We start from the raw sequence: 16,102 nt of genomic DNA, 5'->3' as shown, positions 1-16,102 counted from the left end.
AAACAATAATATGGAAAAAAACAAACAAAAAAACAAATATTGTAGCGACTAGGAGTTTTGTTATTGAACGTGTTTAAGGAAAAAACATAGCGGTAATGTTTTACTGTAAACTAAATACATACTGTTTTCTAGATAAAATGAAAAAGAAATAAACAGTAAAATTGGCTGAAAATAATAACGAGTTGATCTATGATTGCACAACAAGTTACCCATTACAGACTGCTATTGTTCTAATTATGGTTGGCTTCAGATAGAAATTATATTGATTATTTTATTATAATATATTGATGTTGAACTACACACAGCCACCAGTGTACATATACAATGTGCAAACAACAAGAGTATACCCTGTATTTTATTTGTACAGAGTTTTTTCTTTTTCATTTTATTTGCAACTCTCTCAACCCTAAACTCTGCAACACTTTTTAAACATGGCTGATGTGCGGAGAAACAGAGTTAAAAGTAAAAAAAATGCAAGTTAAAAATTTCCTCAGAATAACGTGGTTTTTTCTGGCTAGAAAGTACATGAAAGAAGAACAAACTAAAGGTAGATAGTAATCATTCAAAAAATACAAAAAAAAGTGCAAACATAAGAAAACCAAAAAATAGAAATATCCAATAAAGTGTGCTATGAAAAATGTCATTATGGTTAAATGCATGAGTGAATTTACCTTTTAAGAATTATTAGATGCTATACATCAAATAATTCTTAAAAGGTAAAAAAAAAAGATTTTTTATGTACATAAGCCAAACCAGTCCTCAAACCTAATTTAATCAGATCATAAAAAAAATAGTTAAGATGCTAGGTAAGGGAAGGGAAAAATAAATATGTTATGCTATGTAAAAGATATATGTATTTAGAAAAACAAAGAGTTCAAATAAAATAAAGATGGCTTATTTACAGTGAATTAAGTAAGTAGCCCTACAACTAATAATTGCAATGAAATCTGCTACTGTATGATTTAATCAACAAAGAACAAGGAAATTCTAGTGGTTGTCAAAGGTCCTAATAGATTGAAGATTTATAAAATGGAAGAGATATTGAAGGGATTTAAAGCAGGTGCATTAATATTCAAGTCCTGCTTTGATTTTATTTAGCTTTAATTTCTGTGATACTAAATTTTAATGATTAAGGTTTAAATTTTATTTAATTTTAGTGTTTAAGTTTTGATTGAACTCTTGTAGTTATAATATATGTAACAAAAATAAACATTTACCCTAGGAAAACATCCATAATATTGTAACGATTCGTCAGAAAGTACGCCTGAGTCATCCATTGCATTAGACAACCTTGTCTCAAATATTTTTTTCTTTTGACAACCTGGTTTGACATTATAGCAATTTTTTGTTGAAAGTTGTGGAGATATGAAACGTGGATCTTTTCTGAATAAAAAACGAACACTTAAAAATATTCAAGAACTATATAATCAAATATATATAATTTAATATATAACTAAATGTTATTTTGTATTATACCAAATTTACGATTTTATATGTTATTAAATATCTGTATTAAAATTGCTTAAATACGAAACGATTAAAAAACTAGTAGCTCAAAACTTCCAATCAAATTTAAATGTTAATTAAACTAAGAATCATGAAAAAGTTATCATTCACAACAAACGTATACTAAGAATCATGAAAAAGTTATCATTCACATCAGTTGTAAAATCTTCAAGTCCTTACAATGACATCAGTTGATAGTTATAAAGGTTTATCACAAATGTTTACTAAATTTTTTTTGTTTTTGTTGAGACAAAATAAAATGGAAAGTAGGAACCAATGAAATAACACAAGATAAATTAGGAAGCAGAAACCAATGTTGGAAATTTAGAACCCAAATACATAACCTTGCTTATTGTTTGCTTTTGAGTAGTGACCAAATTTGATTTTAACTGGGCTACATTATTATTATAATGTCTGGACTCAAGTCAGTGCTGAGGCCAGTTTGATGTTGAAGAAAATTAAACTAACAGAGCTAGCTTAATCTAAGTCATATATCTATTAAGTCATATTTCTATTAAGACATCATTAAGTTGTTAGAGCCAGGTGGGTAGCTTTCATATATCTATTAAGTTGTTAGAGCCAGGTGGGTAGCTTTCAAAAAAAATTTAAAAAGATAAACAATAAGCAATCATCTAATTTTTTAAATTTATTTCTTTAATTATATTTCAAATTATTGTACGCATTAGTGTAAGGTAAAATTGTTACAAGTATTTACAGTAGTAGACCCTAAATGATTGGAACCCGGAAGTAAAAAAAAAAATTCACAGTTCAACAACCATGGTAAAGTCCATTATAAACAACTCTCTCTAAAAAGTATATATGTGTGTGTGTGAGTATATATATATATATATATATATATATATATATATATATATATATATATATATATATATATATATATATATATATATATGTATATATATACATATATATATATATATGTATATATATACATATATATATATATATATATACATATATATATATATATATATATATATATATATATATATATATATATATATATATATATATATATATATATATACATATATAAATATAATTTGCTGCATTTAAACTACATATTTATTTATTTTTTGCTACACTATTTATAAACCTCAATTCTGTATACTCATAAGTCTTCATTTCCGATTTCATGGCATTCTTTTTAGTAAGCTAAAATATTAGAAATCAACAATCAGATGAATAAGTTTAATGAATGCATAAGCTATAGTTGTTAATTTCATGAACAAAATTTTTTTTTACCTTTTTATGTTTTCTTCCTTCACAGGTATGAAGGTCATATTTATCATATTTGCTTAGTTTGTGTTCATCTCTATGTGATTTTTTACGACGCTGTAAAGAAGACATGTATCGATCACTATTTTTATCCTAATATAAAATAATTAAATATTTTATTATAAAAAGTAGAATAAAAATATTTTTTAACTTCAATTAAAATTTTCAGTTTCAAAAACTTAAAAAGATACAGCCTTGAGACCATCTTAAAATATATTACGTACCTGAGTGATCATGTACCTGCTAGCATTTTACTTGTACTATAAAATGTTTTTAAATAAAAAATTTTCCAAAATAACATAATATTACAAAATAATTTAATTAAGCATACCAAAGGTAAAGATATTCCTGAATCTGTAGTAGGTACCCATAAGCTTAACATGCTAGATGAAGTTGCTGAAGGTATTTCTTCTGATGGATGCTGTAAAAAAGATTTGGCTTGTCCATTTTTATAAGCCCCATAACTGAAAGCCTCCTGCAAATCTGGTAACGATGTGTGAGGACTTGGAAAACTATTTGATGGGCTAGTTGCACTACCACCAGAACTTTTTGCACTTCTATGTGATTTTATCTGAAAAAAACCCCCTAAAAATTTAGCTATATTTCTGTCCGGAATATATACATTTTTATTAAATTCATGCAAGGAATGTTGCTACATCGACTGAGAAATAAGTAGAACATAAGTGCTGCTACATTGACTAACAAATAGGTAAAACATGCAATAAGTGCTGCTACATTATATATATATGTATATATATATATATATATATATATATATATATATATATATATATATATATATATATAGACTCTTGCTTAGTTGTCTTTAATTTTTACTATAAAATGTAAACTAATTATTTAAAAAAAAAAAATTATTTAGGAAAATGCTTAAAAACTACCTCAGCTGATGTAGCAGCACATGTTCTACCTATTTTTCTGCGTAAATATATATATTTTTAAACATCTTCACTTCCAACAAAGCTGCAAGCAACTGCTATTAGAGTTGGAAGTTACAGGAAGAGAAAAGATGAAGTTTATAAAGAAAGATAACAATTAACAGACTTAAAAGATTGCAAATTATATGAATCAGAAAACAAGACGAAGAGAGCAAATTCCAAAGAACTGATGTTCTGAACTGATGTTCGAAGAGAAAAACTTGACAAATAAGAATTTTTGGAGCACTTAGGAACAGTCACAGTAAAAGGATGAGACTTTATTAAATGACGAGTAACACAATAATAAATTTTAGTAGATGGCACAAGAGAGGCTTGCTCTTTAGACCAGCAGCCATTATAGTATTTATAGAAAAGAGAAAGAGAAGCAACATTACGATGATGTAACAATAGTGGAAGGTTAACTGCAAAAGCAGGTCCAACTATGTTTATAATGCCCTATTGCACCTTGCTTAAAAAAGAAAGGACGTCATTCAATGATTCACTCCAGATATGGCAACAATACCACCTTATATATGAGATTTTTTGGAAGATCGTTAATGTAAATTAGAAAAGTATAGGGCCAAGGAACCTTTAAGAACCCCTGAAGTTAGAGGACATGAAGAAGAGTGCTGTCCATCAAGAACAACTTATATACTTCGATTGGTAAGGAAGGATTCAATAATCTTAAAGATATTACCTGATGCACCATAAGAAGAGAGCTTATGGAAAAGATCAGCATGCCAAACTTTATCAAAAGCTTTTGAAATGTAGAGAGCGATAACCTTAGCATCTCCACATCTATCTCATGCACGATAAAGCCTATTGGTTATAACTGTTGACAAATCAGCTTTAGAACAAAAAGTTGAAATTCATATTGATGGACAGAAAGCAAGTTATTAGATTCAAGATGAGAGATTAAGTGTTTGTTAAATAAAGACTCAAAAACCTTGCTTATGATAGGAAGAAGACTAATGGGACAGTAGTTAGACAAGTCTGATTGCTCTCCAGAATGTTTGAAAATAGGGATAACAGATGCTGCTTTTCAGCAGGCTGGAAAACAAGACTCTGATAAGTACTTGTTAAACAATTTTGAAAGTATAGACAACAGCTCCGGAAAACACTTCTGCAAGACTATGGCAAGTATGTTGTCCAGACCACAAGCTGTAGAAGAGTCACTTTAGATACAGAAGCTGGTGTGATATGAATGTCAAGCAATGGATCAACCTGTTTGTTGGCTAGATCAAGTTGGATGTGATTAGTGGAATCAAGAGATGAGATTGACAAAAAGGTTTTAACAAACATTTCAGCTTTGATTTTAGGTGAGGAAACAAGATCTGAACCATGCAAGAGGAATAGCAGATTTGCCCTTATTATAGACACTGTTAAAGATTTTCTTAATTTTTGAGATGAAATACAAGACTTTGTGACCTGAGAATAGCTGGCTTTGGCATTAGACAAAACCATTTTACAATAGTTTCTAGCAATAGTAAACAGATGTCTGTTTTCTGGAGAATTGTTTTGGCAATAGATATGGAATTAATGGTTATGATTGGAAATTGCAGCAGCACAATGAAAGGAAAACCATGGAGATGAACGAGTCTTGACTTGGAATTGTCGAGAGGGAATAAAAGATTCCATGCCAGCCTAATTCCAAGAAGTTAGATAAGAAGCACATTAGTCAGCAGGAAGATGAAAAATTTCTGCCCAAGGGCCATCGCGAAGAAGATCATGGAAAGAGTTCCAGTCAGCTTTTTGCACAGAAATTTTGAACTAAAACTCTAGCCAAACACTAAACCATTTTTCCAATACAAGATAGAGAAAAAAAAAAAAAAAAGACATAAAATCCTGGTTAACACACTTATTATTTTATTCCATGAAATTAAAAATTATTTACTAGTTACCCACAACCTAAACATAAAAAATACCTTCTTAAAAGGATCAGGTATTAATGAAACAATATCTTTATAACCTCGCCTGATGGCAATATCTTTTGCAGTATCACCAACCTGTGTAAACAAATCAAAAATGTAAATGACAAATAATATACTGAACACATACAAATGGATATTTTGTATAATCTATAAATAAACTTCAACACAGTTAATAATAAATCCAACATAAAATACTAAAAAAAATAATTTTCTTATGTTATATTATTTAATTACATTATCTTTCTTCATAGCTATATACCTTTGCACAAATGTTTAATATGGCACAGCATCTTTGCATATTGTATATTAGATCTGTAATTAATATCTATTTTTCACATATGCTTTATAATTATTTTTAAAACCAGAAAGTTTGAACTCCTTACATTTCTTGAGATACTCAGTTTTTATTTTGCTGATTTATACTGAGATAATTTGCAGCATAATTTTTTTCACTAAACAGCAAGATTTAGTTTAGAAAGACATATAATTTGGTTTAGAAAGGCATACAGTTTGGCTTAGAAAAGCATATAATTTAGTTTAAAAAAGCATATAATTTAGCTTAGAAAGTCATTTAAATTGGTTTAGAAACGCATATAACTTAGTTTAGACAATCCAAATAATGTCACCTCAATCATTTTATTTTGGCTTTTTTGTTTAAAATATAGATATTAAACATCAATTTTAAAGCAAAAGAAGGAAAGAGAAACAGTGTTTTTTCCTAATTGCTCATTTCCCCCTTCCAAATAAAAGTTTAACTTTTTTTATTTTGAACTCATAAAGACATCTAACTGTGAAGATATTTTAAAATTTTATTTCTTATAACAATAATTGCTACTGGCATACTAACATAATATGTACCTTTATTTAAGTTTTTTTAGAGGCCTCATAATAATTTTGGAGACCTCATAACCAATTGGAGACCTTGTAAAAATTCTGGAGACCTCATAATTATTTTGGAGACATAGAGCTAAAACTAACTAAATAATGATAGCTATATAATCAAATATAATTAAATTTAACTACCTTTTAATTATGTATAAACAAAATTGACACATTCAAACAAATGAAGTGAACATAATGACACATCCAAACAAATTAAGTGAATAATATAAAAAATCCAAACAAGTAAATTTTTTATAAAATACATGAAATAATAATTTTGCAACTGTTAAAAATGTTCTAAAAACAGAAAAAGCTTTTTGACTTCATAACTATCAAAGTTCTCTGTGTTAAAAGTAATCCTGTTTATTAAATGCTGACTAATACTGCAATTTTATCATGAGCAAACCTTATGTTTGTCTAAGTTCTAGTTCTTCCACATTTTATTATTTTAATTACTTTAGGTGCCCCAATAAGACCTAATGGTCTTGTCACAGAGCACCGCGGAAGTGCATTTAACCAGGAAGTTCATGCCTCCTTCCTTGTGGTTATAACCCTCTGTCAACTCTATAACTCCAAAACATGGACCTTGACAAACAAGGCTACTGCACAGAGAAACAAGTTGAGCGCGGTATTAACAGGGACGTGGTGGGAATTGAACTCAAAACCTTTTGCTTATGAAGCAAGCGCTCTACCACCACACCACTACCGCATTTATTACAAGAGATTGTGTTTGTGACTGTTGGCTCAGTTGGCAAAGCAAAACACAATTCTGCACATTTAGTCTAATTAAACAGATGCTCTCAATGCTTTTCAAAGGTTGGCAAAGGTTTTTCACACAACTGCTTTAAGTCTACCCTATGAAAGAATTTAGAAGAAGTCATGTCAAGGACAATACTGAAAATACTTACAACACAACTGACAATTAAAGATCTTTTTTATGTGTAGAGCAACACAGGACTGTCTCTGGTTTCAAAAAGCCGGTATCAACACTTTATCAGAAAGATTTCTGGTTTCAACTTAAAACCATAAACTTTTCTGATACTACATTGTAAAAGTAGGAGTTTATGGTGGTTTTCAAAAGGTATGTTTTTAAATCATAAAATAAGATTCAACTTTGCATTCAAGGTGGAGATTGCAAAGTCAAATTTTTTTTCAAAACAATTTTTTTTATTTGAAATAGTGATTTCAGAGTTGAATTTTATTAAAGATTTCAGTGTTGAATGTCAGTTACTAATTGCTATTTCTGAAAATCTCCAGGAAATTATAGCAGGTTTTAGATCTGTTGAGCCTCTATGAACATGCTACTGTTTTGTATATATTCTATGAAATCAAGTAAAATTTAGTCCATAGATCTATCATTAACTGTCTCTGACGAATCCTTCTTTTACTGTTTTACTATTGATAACAATTAATATTTCTTTGCTAGCTTCTAGAACTCAATTTTTTAGAAAAAACACACAATAGTAATAACACACTATAGTAATAACACACTATAGTAATAACACACTATAGTAAATAACACACTATAGTAAATAAGTTAATTTTAACACCAGTTTTGTGGAGGTCAACACACTATAGTAAATAAGCTAATTTTAACACCATTTTATTTTTTAGTATGTTGGATGCTTACATCTATTTTAATTTTATTTTTTAGTATGAAGGATATTTACATCTTTTTCAATTTTATTAGGTCTAAAAGAAAACTAAAAAGTAAAAAACAAATTTTAAATTACAAGCAAATAAAAATGGCAAACTACAGATTGTGTAACACTATTGATTCCAACAACAGATGTTTAGACTTTCATTGAACTTTTTAGTATTTTGTTAAAGAAAAACAATGGGCTTATTTTTTAATTACTCACTCCATATCACAGTACCTTTATTAATTAAAAAAATTCCAGAGCTATCACAACACATAACAATGTTTTTTGTATCAGATGGCATCACACATAACATTTATGTACAATATATTTCAACTAATCATATCTATCTAAAATACATTTACTCACTGATGGCTGTGTAGGGCAGTACAAAAATTATAAAAGCTTTTATAACTAGCAAACAAACTTGGCTATAAAGCTTAATGGAAAATAATGCAATGTAAAAACAATTTCTAAAGTGAAAAACAAAGAGAAAAGTACAATTGTGTAACAGCCTTGTAGCTTTTATAAGTTTATAGATCTTAGGGATAAAAAGGTAGAGACAAAAAGGTACAGACACTATCTGCACAACAATTTACAAACTTAAAACCAACCTGTGTATTTCAACCTGTTTCTTCACTATATAAGATTGCAGTTGGAAGGTTGTGGTTGGTTAAGAATGAATTTAGGTTCTAGTTATCCTAAAGTTAAAAACCTAAATGGTTTATCTGTGTATTTTAATTCAAAAAGACAACTAGTGTTTTATTGCTGATACAAACATATTAAACCAATAACAATTGGTGCCACAAGCACACTCTAATATCTTATACCTCTCACTGTGCACCCACCCAATAATATTCAATTACTAATATTCAATTAGTTTATTCAATTAGTTTAATTAGTAATATTTAATTGAAATTTTTTAATTAACTAATTCAAATTAACTAATTGCATACTTCAATTAGATTTAATTAACTTTCATAAAACGAGTTCATAAACAGTACATCAATCTTAAAATTAATTTCTGAAATTTTACTTCTAGTGACTTAGTATTTTTATGAACATGTGTGTTCTATAACTTTATGTTTATTTTTAAGCAAACTTACATTGTTTGGACTAAGTTCCACAGGATGACCACAATTTAGAATATACTGAACAAGTGCCACACTTCCATTATCAGCACATAGATGTAATGCAGTGTCTCCATCCTTAAACATTAAAATAAATTTTCATGTAATAAATGTTTAAATAGTTCAAAAGTTTTCTTATTTAAAAATTTAAAAACACTAACAATATTAGAGTTATAGAGAACAAGAGAGGCCTAAGCTGTCACAGAATAGATCATATTCAAATTCATAGATCAGATTCAAAATTAGCTTCTTCAGGCCTTGTTAAGAAGTTCTATGTCATGTGAATGTTGTGCTTTATGCCATTTTATGTATGAAATGGTGATTTCACCAATGGGCTATTTATGTTACACTAAAACTTTTTTAAATTAGATTTTAACATATAATTAGTTTTTTTTTAGATAAAAAAACAAACAGATAAGTTAAATAAATTTTTTTCTACTTTCTGTTTTTAAAAAATTTTTAATTTAAATTTAAATCTATTTTATTATATTTAAACTAAATTTACTATTTAACTTTAATAAATTTAATTTTATTTTAAAAATTATAAAACGTTCTGTTTTAAAAAATTTTTTTTAACTTTTAAAATTTCGAAACATGTTAAAGAAAATTCTTTTTATCAAATTTAATTTTAGTTACTTTTTTATGTTCGTTTTACATTCAACTATTTGTTTATTTATAGTTTTATTTTATTATTAATTTATTAATTCATTTATTTTTTATTAATTAAAAAGTATTTTGTTAGATGCAATATTTTTCCTAACTCATTTCCAAAATATCATGATGTTTTAAGATACTGTTTGCAGGAAGTAGCTCTTTTTAATTACTTCAGTCAGGTCAAGTTCAGGATCATCACAATCACCCTGCTACTGGTATTATATAACCCAGTACTACCTGTTCCATGCCCTGCTGCCTTGTAGAGTGTGCTTTTTAGGTAAAGACTAGGAGAAACAAACTTAGACTTCAACAAACAACTACTGTCTTGTAGGAGGCCTACTAGGCAAAGACTTCAGAGGTAAGCAAAATAATTCTGCTAACCACCCTTGAACCCCTTCTTCATTTATTAGGCTAGTGTAGATGTAAGCCTGTGTTACATTATTTCCTGCCTAGGATGATGAATGCTGAATCTTCTCAATTCTTCTCATAGGTTTTTGCTTGTGCCCCCTTGATAGTGGCTATGCAACTCTTCCTGTTATCTCCTAATGAGGATACAGCTCTAAAATTTAGTTTAATGGTTCTGAGGCTGGCTGGAAGTAAGGTTTGCAGAACTCTGTGGCAGCTCTCAGAGAGACTGATCCCATCAACAGCTACAAAATATCAGACTCAAAAACCATGCTTGTGAGATAAAAAAGACTAATATAACAGTAGTTAAACGAGTCAGATTGCTCTCTAGTTTTTGAAAATAGGGATAATAGATGCTGCTTTCCAGCAGGCTGTAAAACAAGACTCTGATAGGCACTTGTTAAATAGTTCTGAAAGTATAGACAACAGCTCCAAAGAACACTTCTGCAAGACAATAACAAGGTATTTGTCAGGACCACAAGCTGTAGAAGAGTCTAAGCAGGAAATCACTTTAGATACAAAAGCTGGAGTGATACGAATGTCAAGTAATGAATCAATCTGTTTGATCAATCAAGAGATAATATTAATGAAAAGTTCTTAGCAAACAATTTAGCTTTGTCTTTAGGTGAGGTAAAGAAATCTGAACCATACAACAGAAGTGGAACAACAGATTTGCCCTTATTATAGAAACTGTTAAAGATTCTCCAGAAGTCACAAAACTTTTTTACAATAATTTCTAGCAATAGTAAACAGACGTCTGTTTTCTGAAAAATTGAGTTGCTGATAGATGTGGAAGTAATGGTTTCGATTGGAAATGCAGCAGCGCAACATGAGGAAAACCATGGAGAAGAGTGAGACTCGACTTAAAATCTTCAAGAGGGAATAAAAGAATCCATGCCAGCTTGAATTCAAGAAGTTATGTAAGAAGCACATTTTTCAGCAAGAAGACAAAAGATTTTTACCCAAAGGCCATCACGAAGAAAATCATGGAAAGAGTCCCAGTCAGCTTTAAGGTAGTTCTTAAAGGTACAATGATAAGGGGATTCTGATGATGATGAAGAAGAATGAGATAATAGTTTTAGAGAGATCAAACTGTGATCAGAAGCACCTAAGGGTGAATGTGGAGAAACTGAGCACTGACTAGGATCAGAAACAAGACATAAATCGAGTAGAGAAGGTAAATGATTCGGATTGTCTGGAAAGCGAGTTGGAAAGTTGACTATTGGTGTTAGAGATTGAGAAAGGCAAAAGTTGTAGGCCTTAACACCTGCAGAGTCACTGACACTAGAGCTAACCCATTCAGTGTGATGAGCATTAAAGTCACCAACAACAACGATATTGGCTGAAAGATAAAGAGAAAGGGCTTGGTCAATTTAATCAGAAATAACATAGAAGAGTGCAGTCTTGAGATGAAGGAGAGTGATAGTGAATCCATTTTTTTGTAAAAAACTAAATTCCGGATTTTTGGAATTACAGGAGATGAAATCCGGAATTCCGGTTTAATTCCGGAATTATTATAGAAGAATTTAAAAAATATAAAGAAAAGAAAGTACATTATTTTTTAACATAAATGTATTTAGTTCAAAACAATAAAATTAAAACAAATTACAAAATAAGGAAATATTTCATATTAAAATATTTTTGAACTACATAAATAAAATTGCAAAATGAAAGTTCAATTTTCATTTTGATTTTTGAAAAAGCTTCTTAAAAAGCACAAAGTATCCAATGTTTTGTCGTTGAGCCTTGATCGAACTTTTGTTGAAAATGCTCCTGCAGCGGAAAAAGCACGCTCTGACTCCACACTAGTTGGTGGAATTGTTAATAAACTTTTGTAAAGATCTTCCAAAAGCATTCCGCGGGATCCCCCTTCATCCTAAAATTTCATTTCATTGTGAATTTCGGAATGAATCGATGATTTTTGTAGAACTTTTGACCTGAATTTCCTGCAAGGATAACTGAGTTTCCAATGATTCGATAGGTTTATCATCATCCATTTTAGTAGACTCAGATACTGTCGGGTCTATTTCTAATGCTACTTCACCACTAAGTCTTTGGATTAGAGATATATCAAGCGTAAAACTGAGTTTTAGGGCTGTACCCTCATTAGGAGATAATAGAATGAGTTGCCTAGTCATAAAAACAGAGACAAGCAAAACTCATGCATTGAGTCAAAAAGATTCAGCATTTGACATCCAAAACTTGAAACAACTTATTATAAATACACCTGCGCCAGCCTAATAAATGAAGAAGGAGTGCGAGGCTGGTCCTTTGTGAGTATATTTTTGAGATATTTAATTTCCTTTGTGAGTTGTTGAGTTTCTCCTTTGTGACGACCCGGGGCTCACAGTGGCTTTCAAAATTCTGTAAAAATCAGAGTTGTTTACAGATGATAATTATCACATGGGAACCATATATCCAAGCTACTGCAAAGTTAGAAATGCTAGAGATTTTTTATGAAAAGTACAGTACAAGAAACACGCAATACATTGATATAAACATATAGTATCTGTTTAATTAATATAATACTGTTTACAAACTAAGAACTTGTATTGATATTTATTTTTTTAACTCATTTAAAAAATCTTACATGATTTTGTAAGTTTACATCTGCTCCATAAGAGATTAAACATTTTAAAGCTTTTAAAGACTTCATTTGTGAAGCTAGATGCAATGGTGTATTTCCATTCTAAAAACACTATAAGCTATATAAAACACTATTAAAGCTATGTAAAACATTAAAATAAAAAATTACACAAAAAAATTAAACAGATTCTTGAATACTCACAATTTCTTGAGCATCCCTATTTACTCCAGCATTTAAAAGAAGAGTCATAGATTGCAAATGAGAATTAACTGTAGCAATATGAAGTGGTGTGTACCCATCCTTAAAATGCATTTTACATATATAAAACTATGTAAAGGTATATATATATATATATATATATATATATATATATATATATATATATATATATATATATATATATATATATATATAAAGCCTGTTAATATCATGCACCGGTGCTAGCCTGTTAATATTATGTACAGATGTTAGCCTGTTAATATCATGTACAGGTGCTAGCCTGTTAATACCATAGTAATATTAGTAAGAAAAAAGTTTATTTAACTACAAAATATTTAAATAAAACAATAAAATACTTTTTTATAACACAGTATCCCTAGTATTTTTTTTAACTCAGTTATTAAAGTTGCTTATAAATATAAATGTAAATTTAATAATTTACTATATAAATGCTACATACATAATGTTACATTGAAAAAAGAATCTTATTAATTCCTTCAAAAAATGGTCCACAACTTGGACATTTTGTATCACACTTTGCCCTACCTCAACAATTTCAGAAAAAGTATTTTCAACAGTAGGTTCAATTAAAAAAAGTATTCTCAACAGCAGGTTCAATTAAAAAAAGTATTCTCAACAGCAGGTTCAATTAAAACAAAAAGAAGTTCAACAAGCTTTGTAACATTTAATTTAATTTTTAAAATTTTAAGAAAAAAATTAATTAAAAGAATAATAGAATGATTAATTAATAATTATTAAACATTAAACTAAATTAAAAATTAATAACTATTAAACATTAAACTAAATTAAAAATTATTAATTATTAAACACTTTTTATTGAACTATTATTCTTCCTTTTTGTTAATACTTTTGATAAACTATTTGAATTTTTTTAAATAATCAAATAATCTTTAAAAAAATAATCGAATAGTTAAAAAGCTCAAGTAGTTTAATAGAATTTTTAATGTTTTTTAGTAATGTTAATTGCAATAAAGATGATTAGAAAAACACTTAACAGTAAAAATAAAATTTGACAAAAACAAAATTTTTTTTAAAAAAATCTAAAGATTAAATCTTAATCATGCAAATAAGCTTAAATATCATTCTTAAACATACTTTTTCTTTAACACCTGCTTAAAGTAAAAAGTTACCACATTTTAGATCAAATGCTATTGAGTATTTTAAATTAATTAAATCAAGTATTTAAAATATTTTGACTTGCTCTGAAACATTTAACTTTATTTGTTATATAAGATATACAATAATTTGAAATATTTATGTTCTGAAACATTTTAAAAATACTTTATTTAAAATTATTTTATAAGATATACAAAAGTTGCAATTTTAACAGAAAAGCTGAAAGGGGATATATTTTTAATATTTCAATCTTGATTATGGTCATATTTTTCACATTTAATATTCATTTTTTAAAAAGGTTAAAAAAAGAGTTAAAGTTACTTTATAAAATTTATGTGATTGTTTAGATTGGAGAAGTTCCTTTAATAAGTCTAAGCGGTCATTTTGTTTATGTAATCTTATATTAAATCAATAAAACAACAAGCACAAATCATTTTGCTTCAACCACGAATTTTGACAAGAATTTATGCTTTTATGATTGCAATTTAAAAAAATTCGAATAAATCATTAAATGATTGATTTTTGAAATTTTTTTTTAAAAGTTCATTAAGTTAAACTTTCCTATTTATTAAACATTTATTCTATTTGATTTTTATAAATATTATAAAACACTTTATTGAACCCAATATAAAAAACTATTTATAAAATTAGAATTAACCTAAATTAATCCTGTTTATATAAACCAAAAGTTTTATACACCCTAGTCATCTCAGAAGAGCACTTTAAATGTAGACTAAATATTTTTTATAACACAGCATACTTTTATAATACAATGTACATTGCATATGCAATGCACATAGTATTATGAAAGTTTGCTAATTATTCTATTTATTATTATATTATTATTATTATTATTATATTAAATATATTATAACACACAGTATATACTTTGTATAATGCACTGTACAGTATATACCAGTGATATTTTCATTAAAACTAAGTAAAATAAGAAGTAAAAATAGTTGATTTTGTTAATGTGAATAAAAACTCAAATTAGGAACTATCTGAAGAATGAAAATTTAAATAGAATTAAATATTAGAAACAAAAGCAAAAATAAGAATAAAATTATAAACTATTACCAAATGAATGCTATTGAATACAAAAAAATTATAATTATATTACATATATATTTTTTTGGCAATTTATTTACAAATTTTACATGCTTGTTTTATTGTTGGTGCATATGTCATGACTGCAAAGCTGGTCATGTGTTCTCTGGCTTGTTTACATGTTATGAACTTCAATTATGTTTGACTATTGACGTGTCAACATTATGTTTGATGTTTATTAAAAAAAAAATTTAAGTATCTAATGATTCTAAAGAGTTATAAACCAATCAATAACAGAATAAAGAGTTTATCAAGGTTGTTGACTGGTAGGAAATATAAAAGTTTTGTTAGGAAATTCTTTATTTATGGTAAAAAAAACCAACAAATTTAAATGTCTAGTACATAACAAGAATAATGAGCATGTGGCATAACTCTTGCCAGAATATATATATATATATATATATATATATATATATATATATATATATATATATATATATATATATATATATATATATATATATATATATATATACTCTTGCATGGTCGTCTTATAGTTTTTACCATAAAATGTCAGTTTTAGGTTTTTTTAATTTTAAAGACTGGAAAAACTTTTTTTGTTTTAACTATTTGATAGCCTGCTCCAACTAAACCCTCAGTTGATGTAGCAGCCTGTTGCAAGTCAGGCTATTTGTCAGTCGATGTATCAGCACTCCGTTGTGAGTCA

At 27.9% G+C, this 16,102-nt stretch overlaps 1 protein-coding gene across 5 annotated transcripts in view; it reads right to left on the bottom strand.

Moving 5' to 3' along the window:
* Positions 1-16,102, bottom strand: part of LOC101237325 (ankyrin repeat domain-containing protein 17) — a 67,509-nt gene that overhangs the window by 1,586 nt on the left and 49,821 nt on the right. For 3 of the 5 annotated variants that reach the window (XM_065792830.1, XM_065792831.1, XM_065792832.1), the window contains 8 exons: positions 13,171-13,269; positions 12,973-13,071; positions 9,300-9,401; positions 5,666-5,746; positions 3,137-3,376; positions 2,773-2,898; positions 2,624-2,682; positions 1,218-1,383 (listed from right to left, as the gene is read on the bottom strand). In XM_065792830.1, the coding sequence (XP_065648902.1) occupies positions 1,218-1,383; positions 2,624-2,682; positions 2,773-2,898; positions 3,137-3,376; positions 5,666-5,746; positions 9,300-9,401; positions 12,973-13,071; positions 13,171-13,269 (972 nt within the window). The remainder of the gene's footprint in view (positions 1-1,217; positions 1,384-2,623; positions 2,683-2,772; positions 2,899-3,136; positions 3,377-5,665; positions 5,747-9,299; positions 9,402-12,972; positions 13,072-13,170; positions 13,270-16,102) is intronic. The other 2 variants (XM_065792834.1, XM_065792833.1) reach the window with 1 other exon arrangement.

The sequence above is a fragment of the Hydra vulgaris genome, chromosome 03 (genome assembly GCF_038396675.1).
Source record: "Hydra vulgaris chromosome 03, alternate assembly HydraT2T_AEP".
Classification (NCBI taxonomy): Eukaryota; Metazoa; Cnidaria; class Hydrozoa; order Anthoathecata; family Hydridae; genus Hydra; species Hydra vulgaris.
Note: the sequence above shows the minus strand (reverse complement) of the source record. Positions and strands in the feature narration are given on the sequence as shown.